We start from the raw sequence: 16,769 nt of genomic DNA, 5'->3' as shown, positions 1-16,769 counted from the left end.
TCACTGGTAAGGTAGGGGAATTGGAATACTCCTTGCCCTTCCCTTCCATTTCCATTTTCTTTCCTTCCACTATCGCCCAGTAACCTCTCATCCTTTCAGGTTCACTCAAGTCATATCAACTATCTAATTAAAATTCTTTAGCTGTTGTTTACCAACCTCAAGGATACTCCCCTTCTTTCCTCGGTGACTTTAGTGCTTAATTCACTGTCTCTCTTCCTTAGCTTCTGCCTTCATATTAAGGCCCTTCAACATGGATGTTGATACCCCCTCAAACACCCTAATCTTCTACTTCCTCAACTTCCTCATTTCTCAAGGCCAACTCCTCCTCATCATCTCAGCTATACACAGAAAAGGTCATACTCTTGATTTTGCCATCACTCACAAATGTTCTACTTCCATGTTCACAAACTCTGAAATTCCCTTATCTGAACATAGTCTGTCTTTATTCTACCTCTCCCAATCCCAAAACCTGTGTTTTTATCCTCATGGTGACCTCCAGTCCCTTAACGATTAATTTCTTACCCAGGCCATCACCCTTTTGATGTGGTTTAAGGGGTGGGGATCCAGGGACCCCTCAAGGACCCAGACACTGGATAGGGTCACGTGGAATGAATTCACAGATGCAAGCATTCTTTAAGTCAAGGTGGCAAAGATTTATTGTTACACTTTTTCAGTGGGCACGAGTTCTTAAGGAACCTGCAACTTAACAGGATTGATACTAATGCTTATATAGGAAAAGCAGTGGATTATCTGGCACATATGCTAATTAAGTGATAATATACAACCTTGGTTGCTGATGTCATTCACTACTGAAAACCAGAGGAAGGGGTTTTACGGGGTATATTTTTGGTCTGTTATGTCTGTAGCAAGATAGCTTTGAGAGTTAATGTCTATAGCTTGACCTCTGGATTTAATATGATAACTTTGGGAATCAATACATGATAATTCTGTGGTTACAAGAAAGTCCCGTTTTTGCAAGAGAGTTTCTTCAGATGTCAGCTTTTTTTGTGATGAGGGAAGGTAGTTTGTCTTACTGGGGCTCACTCATGAGTTATTGCCAGTGTCCTTGGGCTGGGGAGAAAACTGTCAGGTATAGTGTTTTGAAGCTAGGGAGAAATGTGATCTTGGAATTGGGATCCAAGCACAAGCACCCATCATTTTCACTGATTACACTCTCCTCCCTTCACCATATAGACTCCTTGGTGAACCAGTTTAACCCTGTACTTTTCTGTAACATTGAGTTGTCTCCTTACTTTATGACTGGCCTTACTTTGCTAAGACTGACCTACTGATTCCTCCTACTATCCACTGCATTTGCTCCTATTCACTTCTTGCTGAATGAAGTTGGAGAAAATCATGAAACCATGACTTGATCCTTTACAAATTTATGTTACATAATCTCAACTGGGCCTTCACTGCAGCAAAGCAATCTTCTTATGCCTCTCTAATCGACGCACTACTGTATTTACCACAGTGGCTTTTCCAAACCTTTTCATTCCCCCTGAAAACTCCCATAGCTCCTCCTTCCCCCAAGCTGAGAACCTTGACTTATATTTTACTGAAAAAAATTGGGACCACTCACCAAGAACTCCTTCTTCTCCCCTCCTTATCTCACTTCACCTTCTGCTACTGTCTCCACTGTCTCACATGAAGAGGCAAACCCCTTTGCATGCACAGGTGATCCCACTGTCCTATTATCCCGACTCTCTTATTTATCTTAAATCTCTCCCTGACTATTGGCTGCTTCCCTACTGACAACAAATAGGTACATGAGCTCTCAATTCTAAAAAGAAAAATCCTGAAAATCTTAAAAAATAAAAACAATCCCTCACTTGATCCACTAATCCAGAGATGGGGACCCTACAGCCTTGAGGCCACATGTGGCCCTCTAGATCCTCCAGGGTGGCCCTATGGCTGAATCCAAACTTCAAAGAACAAATCTCCTCGATGCTACAGGTTCCCCACCCCACCCCCCTGCATTAATCCCTCGTAGCTATCATCTCATATTTCTCTTCCATTTTGTGGCTAAGCTCCTTGAAAAGGCTGTCTACATTTGGAACTTGCACTTTTCTTCTCACACTCTTCACTTTCTACTGGCTTCCAACCTCATTATTCAACTGAAAGTACCTGCTCCAAACTTACCAATGATCATTTAATTGACAAATCAAAATGTATTTTCTCAGTCCTCATCCTTCTTGACCTCTCTGCATTCTTTGACACTATTACTTACCTTCTTCTTAATACTTTCTTCTCCCTAGGTTTTTAAGACACTGATCTCTCCCAGTTCCCCTCTTATACATCCCAGTGATTACTCCTTCTCAGTCTCCCTTGCTTGATTTTCTTCCAGGTCATGCCTGCTAATAGTGGTCTTTCCCACCAGGTTCTGCCTTGGGCCCTCTTTTCTTTTCTCTCTACAGTATTTCCCAACAGCTACACTTCTCTTAGACTTCTTTGGACTTATCTATCATCCCCCTTCACCCCTTACCTTTCTCCCTACTCCTGCTTTTTAGCTTCCTTTTCTGTGTTGTCTTCCTTCATTAGATTGTAAGCTACTCGAGAGTAGGGACTTTTTAAAAACCGTATTTGTATCCCCAGCCTTTATCACAGATCCTGGTACAGAGCAGGAGCCTAATAAATGTTTATTCATTGACTATTTAATTTAGTGATCTCATCAGTTCCCATAGATTCAATTATCATCTCTATGCTGATGATTCTTAGTTCTACTTATCTAGCGTTAACCATTTCTCCTGACTTCCAGGTTCACATCCTTAACTATCTATAGACATCTTAAATTCAAGGTGTCCCAAACTGAACTTATTTTCATTTTCCCTAAACCTCTCCCTCTTCCTAAGTTCCCTATCACTATTGAGGATACTACCATCATTCCCAGTCACCCAGGCTAACAACTTAGATGTCATTCTTGACTTCTTACTACCTTTCAACCCCTATATCCAATCTATTGACAAAGCCTTTCAATTTCACCTTTTCAACATCTTTTGAATGTGCCCCTTTCTCTCTTCTGATGCTGGTACCACCCTGATGCAGGCCCTTATCTCCCCGTACATGGACTATTGCAATAGCCTGCTGGATGATCTGACTGCCGCATCTCTTCCTCCTAAAGTCCATCCTCCATTTAGTCAACAAAGTGATTTTTTTAAAGCACAGGTCCAACCACATCATCCCCCTATTCAATAAACTCCAGTGGTTCCCTATCACCTCCAGAATCAAATATAAAATCCTTTTTTAGTGTTCAAAGCCCTTCATAATCTGATGACCTTCCTGACTTTTCAGTCTTCTTATACCTTATATACCCCCAAGTATTCTTCAATCCAATTTAAGCTTGAGGTCAGGAAAGATTTCCTAATAATCAGAACCATACAAAAGTAGAGTGGAATGCCTTGAGAGGTGGTTACTGGAGGTTTTCAAGCTACATGCAGAGAATGTTATGGTGGGACTTCCTTTTCTATATGAGCCACTCCCTATACTTTTGAGTAGATAGCCATGAAAGTGCCTTCCTAATCTCAGATTCTGTGATTTTGTGATATCACAACTGATAGGCCACTGCACTGAAACTGAAAGTAGTCTTGGAGAGTTGCCCATGATCACACAGTCAACTCTCACATTGTTGTTGTGTAGCCACTATGGGACCTTTCCTCCCTCTCCTCTCTACTCCTTAAAGAACTGGTGTCCTTTAAGGGAACAAATGGAATGTATGTTAGTGAACCAGAAGAGTGCCCAGCTTCTCCCACCCACCACTTCCACCTAGTCTGGTAACAGCCTATAGGGATTTAATTACTATCCACTGCCTTCAAAAGACTTTGGAGCCAAAGGAAGATAATTAGGGAGATATCAGGTTGTATTATCAGCTCCTAAACATATGGTGACTATTTTCCTTGGATGGCAAACAATGCTATAATGGCAAAAATTAGGGATTTGTAGTCAGAGAACTTGGGTACTGCCTCATCACTGATGCAAGGAGAACACCTATCTCCTGCCAGATGGGGGAAATCAGAGCCTTTCCCCTCTGCAGAAGTAAAGACTGCACCCAACGACAGAGGCAGTTATGTCTGAACAGATGATTTGGTCATGCCTGATGGCAACACTTGATACTGGCTGCTGGAAGCTATGGGGGAGCTAAATGTAGGAGAGCTTCTGACAGAGAATGATTCTTAATGCAGGGGCTACCTGCTGGAATCGCTGCCTAACTGAGATGCACTATAGATCTTTAGGAATGACTTATGCTCAGCGAAAGCTGTCTATTTTCCAAAAGTTCTCTTTTGAGTTTGAGTTCACCTTGAACATTCAGTAACACTTTCCTGATCAAAAAAATGTTCCTTTTTTAATTTTATGAATCTTGTGCTTGCAATGGGAGCAGAACAGCTGAGAACCCTGGGTGATGGTAGGGAGTAATCTCCCCAGATATTCTAGATGGGGGCTAGAGTCAGATTGCTAGAGATTCCTCAAAGTGAACCCATCCCCTTTCACTTTGTATTGTGAGAGCTTCCTATACAAGAGTTACAAATGTGAAGAAAGTACTATGGAAATTATAATGTATTTTGAGTTCAAGGCTACACTTCTCTATGTGCAATTGAAGAGAAAATTCTACAGTCTTTCAAGATTGAATGTTGCAAATGACAATAAAAATGTCATTAAAATTAATGACATTAAAAAGGAGTTGTAGTTTTGTCATGCATGTCTCGAATATTTGTGAGCCTATAAAGCTGACCTCAAAATTGGGAAGAGCTAGGTTTATGCCCTACCTCTGACATATAAGTGGCTATGTTCTCCTAAGCATATACCTCTCAGTTCACTATACAATTCCCTAAGAGGACAAGTTGCAGAGTGTAAGCCAGCCCGCACTGATACGGGGTTTGCTCACAGGAAGTTTCCTATACCAATGAAATCCTAAGTCTGGTCTCATCACTGCCTCATCGTATAGAAAAGAATAAGGCCTAGACCTGTGATTTCATTGGTATAGGGAAATCCTGGTTGAAAAATTTTCCTCTCCCAAAGCAGATTACTTTCTTTATAACTTGTAAGTGTGAAGAACTGCCTAGAAAACTGAGAGATTAAGTGTCTTAACTAGGATCACACATTCAGTATATATCAGAGGCAAGACTTGAACCCAGGTCTTCCTAGCTCTAAGACCAGCTTTTTATTCACTATGTCATGCTGCCTCTCCCATCACATTAGAAAAAAATACGCATAAAAATATTTTTGCCAACAGGTCAGGTTTAACTTTTTGACTGTATTCTTCACTTTTCTATTTCATCTATCAATAAATCAACTCTCAAACAACAAGCAGTTACTATGTGCTAGGTACAACAATAGGTGTCAATGATACAAATTCAAAAGGGATAGTCAATGACCTCAAGAAGCATACATTCTACCAATGTTCACAGGAGCTCTTAAGATAAAAAAAGGGCTAAATTTTAAATCCAATTCAAACTTTCATGATCCTCCTAGGGCAAGTTTGTCACTTCTAACCTCATCACCATGTTGCTAACTCAAGGCTGGACACCACTTCTCTCAACTCTCCCCAATGGCCTCCTTTACAGAGGGCAGAAATTGGATTTTAACTTGCTCCACTTTGCATCTGTCACTCTGGTTTCAACTCCAAATGCTGGTGGCCCCCTGGTGTTCCCTACAACTCACCTCCCCCACTTTCCTGCTTCCTTTTATGTGGTGTCTCCCCCCAATAAATTGCTAAGCCCGTTGAGGGCAGGGACTGTTTTTCATTTTCTTATTTGTATCCTCAGAGCTTAGCACAGTGTATGGCCCATAGTTGGCACTTAACAAATTTTTTTTTCAATTGAATTGAATTTTGTTTATTTGAAAACTTTTTTTTCCACTTTTAGACACCTACCTATCTATCATTCTTCAAGGGATAGATGATTCATCTTAAATTAGCTAAAGATTAATGTTCCTCTAAATAAGGAGAAAATGTCAATTATTCTGCGAAGTTTTATCAAGACAAGTATAATAAAAATGATGTCTTTTCAACAGATCAAATGTAATTTGAAAAACAGTCATCACTAATATTAAAAAAAAAGCTAGAAAAATATCAGTGAGAGAAAAGGTAGTGAAGAGATAGAGTTTGATTTCACCTTGAACATTCAGTAACACTTTCCTGATCAAAAAAATGTTCCTTTTTTAATTTTATGAATCTTGTGCTTACAATGGGAGCAGAACAGCTGAGAACCCTGGGTGATGGTAGGGAGTAATCTCCCCAGATATTCTAGGTGGGGGCTAGAATCAGATTGCTAGAGATTCCTCAAAGTGAACCCATCCCCTTTCACTTCCCCCAAATCAATGTATACTCAGTACGTATGGGCATATTAGTATGAGGAAATCTCTGGATGAAGTCATAAATTTGTTACCAGTTAATAAAACTGAACAAGGCAATAACTATATAATTCATGTGTGTCATTTTCTTAGAAAATCAAAATTATTTGAATCCTGATTTCAATGAATAATTAGTTGAACTTAATTTAAGGTCTATTTTTATTTTATCTTGAAAATAACTAAGCAACTTCAGTTAGCGTATAAATAAAGCCTTTTAATAATCCACAATACTAAACCATCCAAAAAGAATTATTACCTAAATTTCCAAAGAATCCAAACTTTTACAAGTTTCCACAAAAGCAATCAAGGCATGAGTCTTCTCCCTAAATAGAACTCCAACTAAAAATGTCTCAATCTCTATCTCTCATACATGATAGCTGAGAGAGTTCACATTTTGCTATGATGAGGTAATTTTTTTTTGTTAGAATAACAACTAGGATGAAAACATCTATCTTAGTTTAAAAGTGGATGGTTTGGCTTTGTAAATAAATGAAAACAAGAGAGGCAATGTAGTGAGAGAGCCAACCTTGCATTCAGGAAAGTCTGAATTCAAGACACAACTGAAAAAAACAACTGATCGACAATAACAAAAATATACAAAAGGCAGAATGGAAGAAGTTGTACTTATTATGATTGCAAAGATTTTACAGTTACATCCTATCCATTGTGGCCGGGAAGGCCCAGATTTAGGAGCAAAGGGAAAAAAGCAAGAATAAAGGATAGAAATGGTTTCTATTTGGTAACATTTTGTTATTTTAATGGATCCAAGATCTCATCAATGTGGGCACATTCATTAAGTCCTCTATGGAGGATCAGACAGACATCATAAAAGGAATCAGCAAGTTTTGTTGTTATGCAATCTAGTCATTTTTTTTTTGCATAATCTAAGTCCCTCCCACCCCCAAAATGGAAATATGTGTCAAATTTGAAGGTGCTTCCATAAGATAAATTTCTAAAATGGCAGAACTACCACCTAAGGCAAAAACCTTATGAAATAACATTGATTACTTAAATACTTAAAGCTCCTACTCATGCTTTCTTCACTCCCCAGCCCAGGTTACTGTGTGTAGCCAGTAAAGGACACCTCCCAAGCATATGTTTCAGAGTTCAGTTGAGGTGGTCCCTATTTCAAGCAATTCTAAATAGAGTAAGTAAATAAGAATAATGGCAGAGGGGTGCTACGGGAATAGATTAGCATCAAAGTAGTAAAAGCAAAACTAAACATTGGGACAAGGTAAAATCGTGAAAGGTTAAGTTTATCCCAAAATCTATACAAAATAAATAAATTGAGGAAAACCCAATCCTATCAATAATAACCTTAAATATTAATAAGAAACAATCATAACCTTAATTTGTTCATTAAATATGAATGCATGAAACAAGCCAGCAATATGAGAGTGGTAGAATCATTAAGAAAACAAAACTCAACAATGTGCTGCATACAAAAAACATATGTAAAAATAAAGACAAGAAAATAAAAGTGAGTCAATGGAACAAAATATACCATCAGGAGATTCCAGAAAAGTGTGAAAAAAAAAAGGAAAAATAAAAATACACATGTTGAAGAGAAATAAAAAGGGTAGGTAGATAGGTAGACAGACAGACAGAACATTTATTAAGCAGTTACTATGTTCTAGTCATGGTGCTAAGTGCTGAGGATACAAATACAAAAAAAAAAACCACAAGACAGTCCCTACCTTCAAGAAACTTACGTTCTAAAAGGAGAAGGTAAAAAGCATAATGGGAAGATGGAAAATGGCGGGGGAGGAGGGAGGGTTAGAGAAAAGGGTACCCATATGGTTACTGAGGACATAGAGCAATGTGGAGAATGAAATGAGCAGGGAATGAAGACAGCATGGGAAACAGTATCAATGCCATATGCAACAAATGGCATAGCAACAAAATTCATAAAGGGAAAGTTTTTTTGTATCCATTTTGAATATTCTCTAATATGCTCTCATAAGTATATGTTATCTCCACCATTAGCATACAAGTTCCTTGAGAGCAGATACTGTTTTACTTTTGCTTTTATATCCCCAATGCTTAGCAGTGCCTTAGAAATAGTATTTAATAAATGCTTCTTGATTTGAGTGACAGGAGACTTTAACATTCCTTTTTCAAAGCTGGACAAACCAAACAGAAATAGAGACAAAAAGTAAAGTAGAGAAGTAAATAGACTGCTGGGAAAAAGTTAAATTTGAAAGACTCAAGGTAATCTGAATATATATATGTATTAAAGAATATAAATATTTCTTGACACTGCAAATACACACACACACACACACACACACACACAATATGCTAGGGCAAAGAGAAATTATAACTAAAACTTTAAAAGACAGGAATTCTTTACAAACTATAATGTGGGAAAAAGTGATTAGTAGAGGAAAAATAATCAAATGATACAGACCTAAGTACATATTTAATAATAACATCCTGAATAATGAGTACATTAAAGTACAAAATACAGAAACAATTAACAACTGTGTGAAAGTATGATAATGAAATAACATCTCAGAATTTTGGGGATATAGCCAAGTAGTTCTCAGAAGAAAATTAATATCTCTGAAAACATATTAACAAAAGAGAGAAAGAGAGTGCCTAAATTAATTTTCAGAATTAGTGCTATGTCAGTCAAGCTACCAAAGAATTAACATGCTTAATTTTAAATGGCTTGTGTATATATATATATATATATATATATATATATATATATATATATATATATATATGTATGTATGTATGTATGTATATGTAGAAAAACATCTACACGAACTGATGCAAGGCAATATAAACAGAGCCAGGATAACACATACAATGCCTACAGCAATGTAAATGGAAAAACCTATCACCACAAATCAAAAATTAATGTTGGGAAATTATAAAAAAAAAAAGCTTGGTCTCAAAGATGAGGTATGAAAAGGCACTTTCTCCCTTCTCCTTGGCAGAGGAGATGGGGGCGGGGGAACAAGTATGTAACAATGAATCAGAATCTTTAATATATTGATGTTCTGATGGGTTTTTTTTCTCTTCTTTTTCTCTTTAAAGGATAGCTCTCAAAGAGAAGGAAAGGGTGATACAAAGAGAAATCTGAACACTGTAATGACAATAAATTTTTAAAATCTTTTTTTAACTTTTTATCATTTTTCCCTGAAACAAAAGGCCCACATTTTTAGCCCCAGCATTTTCCTGTGAATGTGGTTACGTGATAGAATATCATGGTCTCTAAACAATTAAAGTTGAGGATCACCAAAATGGCAATGGAGACTCATGGTAGGTACAAATAGACTATAGCATATTCACAACAGAACTGAGCAGAAGTGGCAGAAAAGATATCATCAAAGAGACATAAAGCCAGGGAAGGAGCTCGGTTAGTTAGAATAAGAGCTAGATTGTATACTTCATTGATATCCTTGTGGTCAAAAGATCTCGAGGATGGACTTCAGCACATTAGGTGTACCCTGCTGTGGCTGATTTATGGGAAGAAAAAGGCAAGAGTTACCTAGGATTAAAAGCTGTGGTTAGGTTGCTATCTTCACTACTGGAAACAGTACCCATACTGATGAGACCACAGATTCATCAGAATCAAAGGTCAAGATAAAAGAGTGTTCCAAGATTTAGCAAATGGGAAAAAGAGATTTATCCTTCCTACACCATTAAATAAATATCAATTAGCACATATACATGGGAGAGTCAGCATAGCTGAATCACAAAGAAGCTAATGCACAGGGGAACATCTGATTCAATGGGAAGAATTAACTCACCAGGCCATCTTATCCTATGTTTACTAAATGCATAGTGTTATATGCTAAAGCCAACATTTTGCAAACAAACATTGTTGCAATGTCATCCTCACTCAATCAGAAGCTAAAGAACGTGGTGGTAAGGAGAGGAGAACCTAATCATGTCAGGAGGGCAGAAAAGAATCATAAGCTTTGAAGAATATTAAGACTATCACTTACGCGGCTTGGCATTGGCGACCACAATAATGCTTTCAGTGGAATGCGCTGGAGGGTATCTGCTATTTTCTCCTTGGCCTCCTTGACCACTGCTGTATTCTATGACCTCTACATGTCCAAGAGGAACACTCCATTTTAATAAATATCTTTGGCTGGTTGATATAGCCCCACTGCTTTCGTGTGAAGTGCTGAAAGAATCAGAACAGTTTTATGAGATATTATTAATTATATGTTTTATGGCATTTCCTGTCACAGAGGGCATGCATATAAGGGATGTTTATGCTGTTAAATTATAGGGGTTCTGTCTTTCTTTGGAACAAGCCCCATGTGGTTCTGTATTTGGGTTCCAAGTACATTAGAGGGTGGAGGAATCTTTCCAGCTCTGAGTCAGAAAACAGAAGGAATAATAGTGAAATTACATATTTCTTCAGAAAGCATTACAACACTCAACTTAATGTTTAATTATCTACTAAAAGGGATGAGCTGGCCCTATGCTGACCATTATATTGAAGAATTTCAAGTATACTAAAGAATTACAGGGTAATAAATTTCTATTTGGTCAGAAAATTAGCTGACCATTTCTTACATGTATCTTAGTCATAGCTTTAAACAAAAATTCTACCACCGTCACTCTTCTATGATCATAAGATTACAACATTATGTAGATTTTTGAATGGAAAGAAATCTAAGTGACCAATGAGTGCAATGTTCAAATTATACTGATGAGGAAACTGAGGCCCAGAAAAGTTAAGTGACCTATCTGAGGTCACCTAGGTAAAAAATAGCAGAGCTGATATTTAAAGCCACATCCTCTGGCTCTAAATCAAGTGCTCTTTTTCATTCTATAATAATGCTGCTGATATATATTCAGTAGCTGTTATCAATATACATTCTTTCTGTATTAAGATTACTATTAATTGCTAGTGTTAACATTAATAATTTTACTAATACATATTTAATAGCTAATAAAGCTTAAAATGGCACTAAGACTTTTGAGACACTTAAAATTTCAGTATGAGATTTATAAAGTGCACTACTATCCTTTTATAGAGGAAAAAACTGAGGTTCAGAGCGGTTTTTAAGTGACTTGCCCAAGGTCCCAGAGCTAGTATATGTCTTCTTTGCTGGCTCATCATCCCTATCAATCAATCAGAAAAGGATTTATTAAATGCTAACTATAATGTCAGACACTATGCTAAGGTTAGACCTACAAAGAAAGTAAAAGCAAACAAACAAAAATCCCTGCCCTCAAGGAGCTTTCCTGCTAATGATGGAGACAACATGTGAATCACCAGTAAATCACTCCACTCTTCATCTGCAGGTGTGCTTAGTTTCAACTCCAAGGGACATGATGCTCCTCCAGGATAAGCTGATCACTTCTAATACTCAACATCTTCCCATGTGCCTCTCTTTCCTCCTCCCTCCTCTGATCAGAGGGCTGGAGGGTACAGCACTAAACTCCTCCCAAAGCCTTCCTTTACAGAGGGCAGGGATTGGACTTGCAGCTCACTCCACTTTCATCTACAGCTCTGCTTGATTTCTACTCCAATGAATGAGATTACTTTTCCCCATGTACCTCCTGGTTCTCTCAAACAACCCCTTTTCAGCTTCCTTTTGTGTGTTGTCTTCCCCTATTAGATGGTAAGCTCCTGGAGGACAGGGGCTGTCTTTATTTTTCTTATTTATATCCCCAGAGTGTCTGGCACATAGTGGATACTTAATAAATGTTTATTGAATTGAATTGATTTGAACTAGTTCCTACAGACATATACAGAGTACAAGGAAAGTAATCTGAAAGGGAAAGCATTAGCAGCTAGAGGTGAGGGACAGACCAGGGAAGGCTTCTTGCAAGAAGGTAGACTTTGACCTGAGTCTTCAAGGAAGCCAGGGAAGCTAAGAGACAGAGGTGATCACTGAGCACAGTATTCTAGGCGTAAGGGGAGAGTCAGTGCAAAGGCAAGAATACAGGGTATCATGTTCTAGGACCTGAAAGTAGGCCAGATTAGTTGGCAAATAAAGTTGAGAGTGAAGCAAAAGACAACAGGAAATGTAGAAAGAGGCAAATTATGAAGAGATTTAAATGTCATAGGATACTAGAGGCTGATACTTATTTGATACTAGAGGAAATAAGAACTACTGGAGGTCACTGAATAGGAGGCTGGGATGACATGGTCAAACTTGTACTTGATTTTTTTTGTGTGTGTTTTGAGGCAATCAGGGTTAAGTGAGTGTATGAGGCCTATTTTCAACCCAGGTCTTCCTGACTCCAGGGTTAGTGCTCTATCTACTGTGCCACCTAGCTGCCCCCAAATCCACGCTTGAGAAAAATCACCTTGGCATCTAAGTGAAAGATGGTTTGGAGGGAATGTGGGAGTATCTCAATATCATCTTTGGTAAGACATCTTTCTTGATTCTCCCCAAACACTAAGGCATTCCATGCCAAAATACCTTTTATTTAACTACTTTGTATATATTTATATATTTATGTTGTATATAATTAAATAGATAGATTATAGAAAGATAGAGATCCATTGCATTAAGTACTTATTATGTGTCAGGCTATGTGCTAAATGCTAGGAATACAAATATAAGCAAAAAAAATAGTCCCTGTTTTCAAGGAATTTACATTCTTCAGTTTTATATGTACTTATAGTTTCCCCCATTAGAATGCAAGCTTCTTACAAGCAGCAATTTTTTCAGTCTTTGCACTTGTATCTGTAACATCTACAATAGAGTCTACCAGAGTGCCTGAAATGTAGTAAACAACCAATATTTGTTGATTGATTGTCAGAGCCAGGATTTGAATTGTGGCCTCTCCTGAATTCAAGTTCAGGTCTCTCTCCACTATGACTTCATTACACCTCAAGCATTTATTAAGTACCTACTATGTTCCGAGTACTATGTTAAGCCCCAGGGAGACTGGTTGGTTGTTGTCTTTCCTTCTTGAAGAGGACCAAAGGACATCACTATACTGGAGTCAAGGTACAATGTGTCTGACTATTGCTGATCAGACCAATATGAGCTCAGAAGGCTCTACCACAGGTCAGGCACAAATAGTTTACATGAACATTTGGAGTGGAGACGTCTCTAAATGTTTCTTTTGAGCTACTGAGACAAATACATGTAAAAGAAAGAGTCCTATCCAACATGGAGCTTACATTATAATAGGGGAAGATTATATACAAAAGGAGGCTTTAAAGCTAGGAGTGGAAAGAGACAGGATATGGCACTATCCCTTACATTTATATAGTTTCATAAAGCATTTTCATTTACATGATCTCTTTTGATCCTCAGAGCAAACCTGCTGCGGATGCAGGTAGGATTATTTCTGCTTTATGGATGACGAAACTGTTGTAGTTGTTGTTCATCCTTCATTTTCAAAGAGGACCAGTGACATCATGAGATGAACTGGACTTAAGTGACCAGAGTTGCACAAAGTTGTCAGCCTCACTCTCTCTTCCTGAGTCACTGAAGTACAGTGGCAGGACAAAAATCAAGATGACTGGCAATGGTCCCATATGCAGTGAATGATCTTGGTATCTTCAATATATGACCAAGCTCTAAGCCCTCCACAGGGCTTGCTCTAGCCACCTTTATGGCCACTGGAACAAATTTTCTCATAAGCCCATTCTTACAGAAAAGTCTTCACATGTTTGGGGCAGACATCCTGCTAACTCCCCAACAGGTATGAGGCCTCTCAGTTACCCTCAACCTGGATTGGCCCATCTGCTGAGATGGTTTACCAGGGTATGGCATGAGCAGCCCTGAAAAGGACTGAGCAAGTCCTCACACCAGAGGTGCTATTCCTCCCTGAATACACCATGCCCCATACATAAACTGAAGACCACAGAACGTAAGTGATATTTCCCAGGTCACATAACTTGCAAGCAGTAAAACCAAACCAAACTTTATGTCTTCTGATTTATAGTTTTTATGATATAAGCTCCTTGAAGGCAGGAGCTCTTTCATTTTCATCTTTGTATCATCCACAATTAGTACAGTGCCATGGTAGGCACTTTAATGATTGATAGTCCAGCGTGCATGATGGTACACTAAGCTGTCTCTCACATCATGTCCTGAGATCCAAGTTTATGTTTTCCAAAATAGATCAATTTTTCAAGTGACTATTAAAGAAATTCTCTATTTATCTGGAAAATACCATGCCTTCATTTTTTCACTCTCACTCATAAGATGGGCAAGATTGACTTTGGTTCTATGTTTCTATGTCTCCATGTTGACCTAACATATTTATAAAAGTGAAAAGAAGTATGGGATAGTGTATAGAGATGACCTCTGGGGCAGGAAGAACTGGATTCTAGTCCAATGTAGCTGTATAATCCTGAGCTAGTCAATTAACTGTTCCAAATTCCAGCAAACTTTTAAAGCTCTATGTTGCAGACCATTTGCTGACTCGATTTAGTAGAGGAAGTTTTCTCACAGAGAATTTCCTACACTAATAAAATTTCAAAAAAAAAAGTCATAGGATTATAGAATGATAGATTGTTAGAACTGAAAGAGACCTCAGAGACCATCCTTTTCAATCATCTCATTTAAAATTAGAGGCTATGGAGGCTCAGAAGTTCCATGTGATTTGTCCAAAATCACACAAGTGGCAGAATGGACTGAAACCCTCTCTTTCCTCTCAGTCTCTAGTGCTCTTTCCACTACACCACAAGTTCTCCCTTGCTCCCTGCATGGACATTGTCTCCTAACCCTTATTCTAGAGGTAGGATCCGAAATAGAAAATTCCAATTTTGTGCTTTAATATAAAGCTTTCAAAGTAGATTTGTTTAAAAAAGAAGCTGTCAAGACTATGGTACTTTCTATAGAAAACATGGTATTTTTGCTTTCACATATTATTAGAGAAAGTCAACATGGAAAGGTTCATTTTGTGAAGATACAAAATGTATGATCTGCATCAATGAGAATTGTTGACTGACTTTCCTAAAAAATTGATCATTAGCATATCTGAGGTCAGAGCGAGAGGCTATACAACAACAATGTGTACCCTGGAGCTTTTTGTTTTTCTTTTTTTTTTCCCTGAAATTAGTCTGACCATAAAACATGAATGATTAGGAAGGCAACGTTTGGCTCTAAATGTTATTTTAAATAACAATGGTCTGAATGCTCCATCCAACAAATACCATGCGTGGTTCTAGGAAGGAACCCCCAGGAACATTTGCTTTCCGAGATTGATTGTGTATTTTTCTTCTTCTTTTATTGTGAGCAAATATTTTCTTATTCTTTCAACTCCTTCAAACACTTATTCTATTATTATTCTTATCATCATCAACAACTCACCTGCCTAAGCACCCTAAGGTTTATAAAGTCTCTTCCCCATAACACTCTATTGAAAGTGTTCTCTCAAAGGTTAACAAACAATCCCTTAACTTCTAAATCCAATGGCTTTTTCTCAGTCCTTATCCTTGACTTTTTAAGGCTTTTTGACACTACTGATTACTCACTCATCCTGCAAAATCTCTCTCCACAGCAACCCTTCCCTCCAACTCCCCTTCTTGGTATCTCATAGTCTGCTCTCTTGGCTTACCTGTTTGACCACTCCTGTCTATTTTGTTGAGTCACTATCTTTCAACCTCTAATCTTGGGTGTCTCAAGATTCCATCCTAGACTCACTTCTATTGCTAACCTCTCCCTTGGTGACTTCATTCACTCTCATGGAGTAATTACTCAAATTGACATCTAATCTAATACCTTAATTTCTCTCCTGAACTCTAGTCCTACATCATGAATTGCATGGATATCTCTACCTGAGAATCTCATGAAATTCAAAAGGTCCACACTGGATCTGGACATCTTTTCCCTCAAAATCAACCCTCCTCTAAATATCCCTACTTCTGTTGAAGACTCTATCATTCCTTCAGTCATCACCCAGGTTCGTAAATTCAGAATTATTCTAGATTCCACCCTATCCCTTACTTCCCATATCCAATCACTGCCAAATCTTGTTGATTCTATATCCACAGTTTACCTTTCAAATTTATTCACTTACTTACACTAACAAGACATCACCCCAGCCCAAGACCCAATAACCTCTAATCTGGACAATTATGATAGTCTTCTAATTGGTTTCCCTGCCTCTACTGTCTCCTCCTCTCCAATTTATCTTCCATAGAGCTGAAATAATTTCCTAATCAACAAGTATGATAATATATCACTCTTCTGCTCAAAAATCTTCAATGTCTCCTTTTTTGCCTTTAGAAAAAAATACAGACCATAACCTGTCGCTTAAGATTCTCTACAATCTAGTTCCATACTACTTTGGAAGTGAAACAGACACAGGTCTCCTAATCCCAAATCCAAAACTCTTTCCATGACCTAAGGGGCCTCAGTCATACTCATTTCATTCTCATTTCAACTAGCTCAACAGACTTCAACTCCTCAACAGAAGCCTTGCCTCCATGGGGCTACCCTCCCAACCTTTCGCTTAAGTGTTATCTTCTCCTT

At 38.0% G+C, this 16,769-nt stretch overlaps 1 protein-coding gene across 4 annotated transcripts in view; it reads right to left on the bottom strand.

Moving 5' to 3' along the window:
• Positions 1–16,769, bottom strand: part of ARHGEF10 (Rho guanine nucleotide exchange factor 10) — a 244,523-nt gene that overhangs the window by 91,317 nt on the left and 136,437 nt on the right. For all 4 annotated transcript variants that reach the window (XM_036752754.1, XM_036752755.1, XM_036752756.1 and 1 more), the window contains one exon: positions 10,308–10,492. In XM_036752754.1, coding sequence (XP_036608649.1) covers positions 10,308–10,492 — 185 coding nt within the window. The remainder of the gene's footprint in view (positions 1–10,307; positions 10,493–16,769) is intronic.

Source organism: Trichosurus vulpecula, chromosome 3 (assembly GCF_011100635.1).
Source record: "Trichosurus vulpecula isolate mTriVul1 chromosome 3, mTriVul1.pri, whole genome shotgun sequence".
In the NCBI taxonomy this organism is placed as follows: Eukaryota; Metazoa; Chordata; class Mammalia; order Diprotodontia; family Phalangeridae; genus Trichosurus; species Trichosurus vulpecula.
Note: the sequence above shows the minus strand (reverse complement) of the source record. Positions and strands in the feature narration are given on the sequence as shown.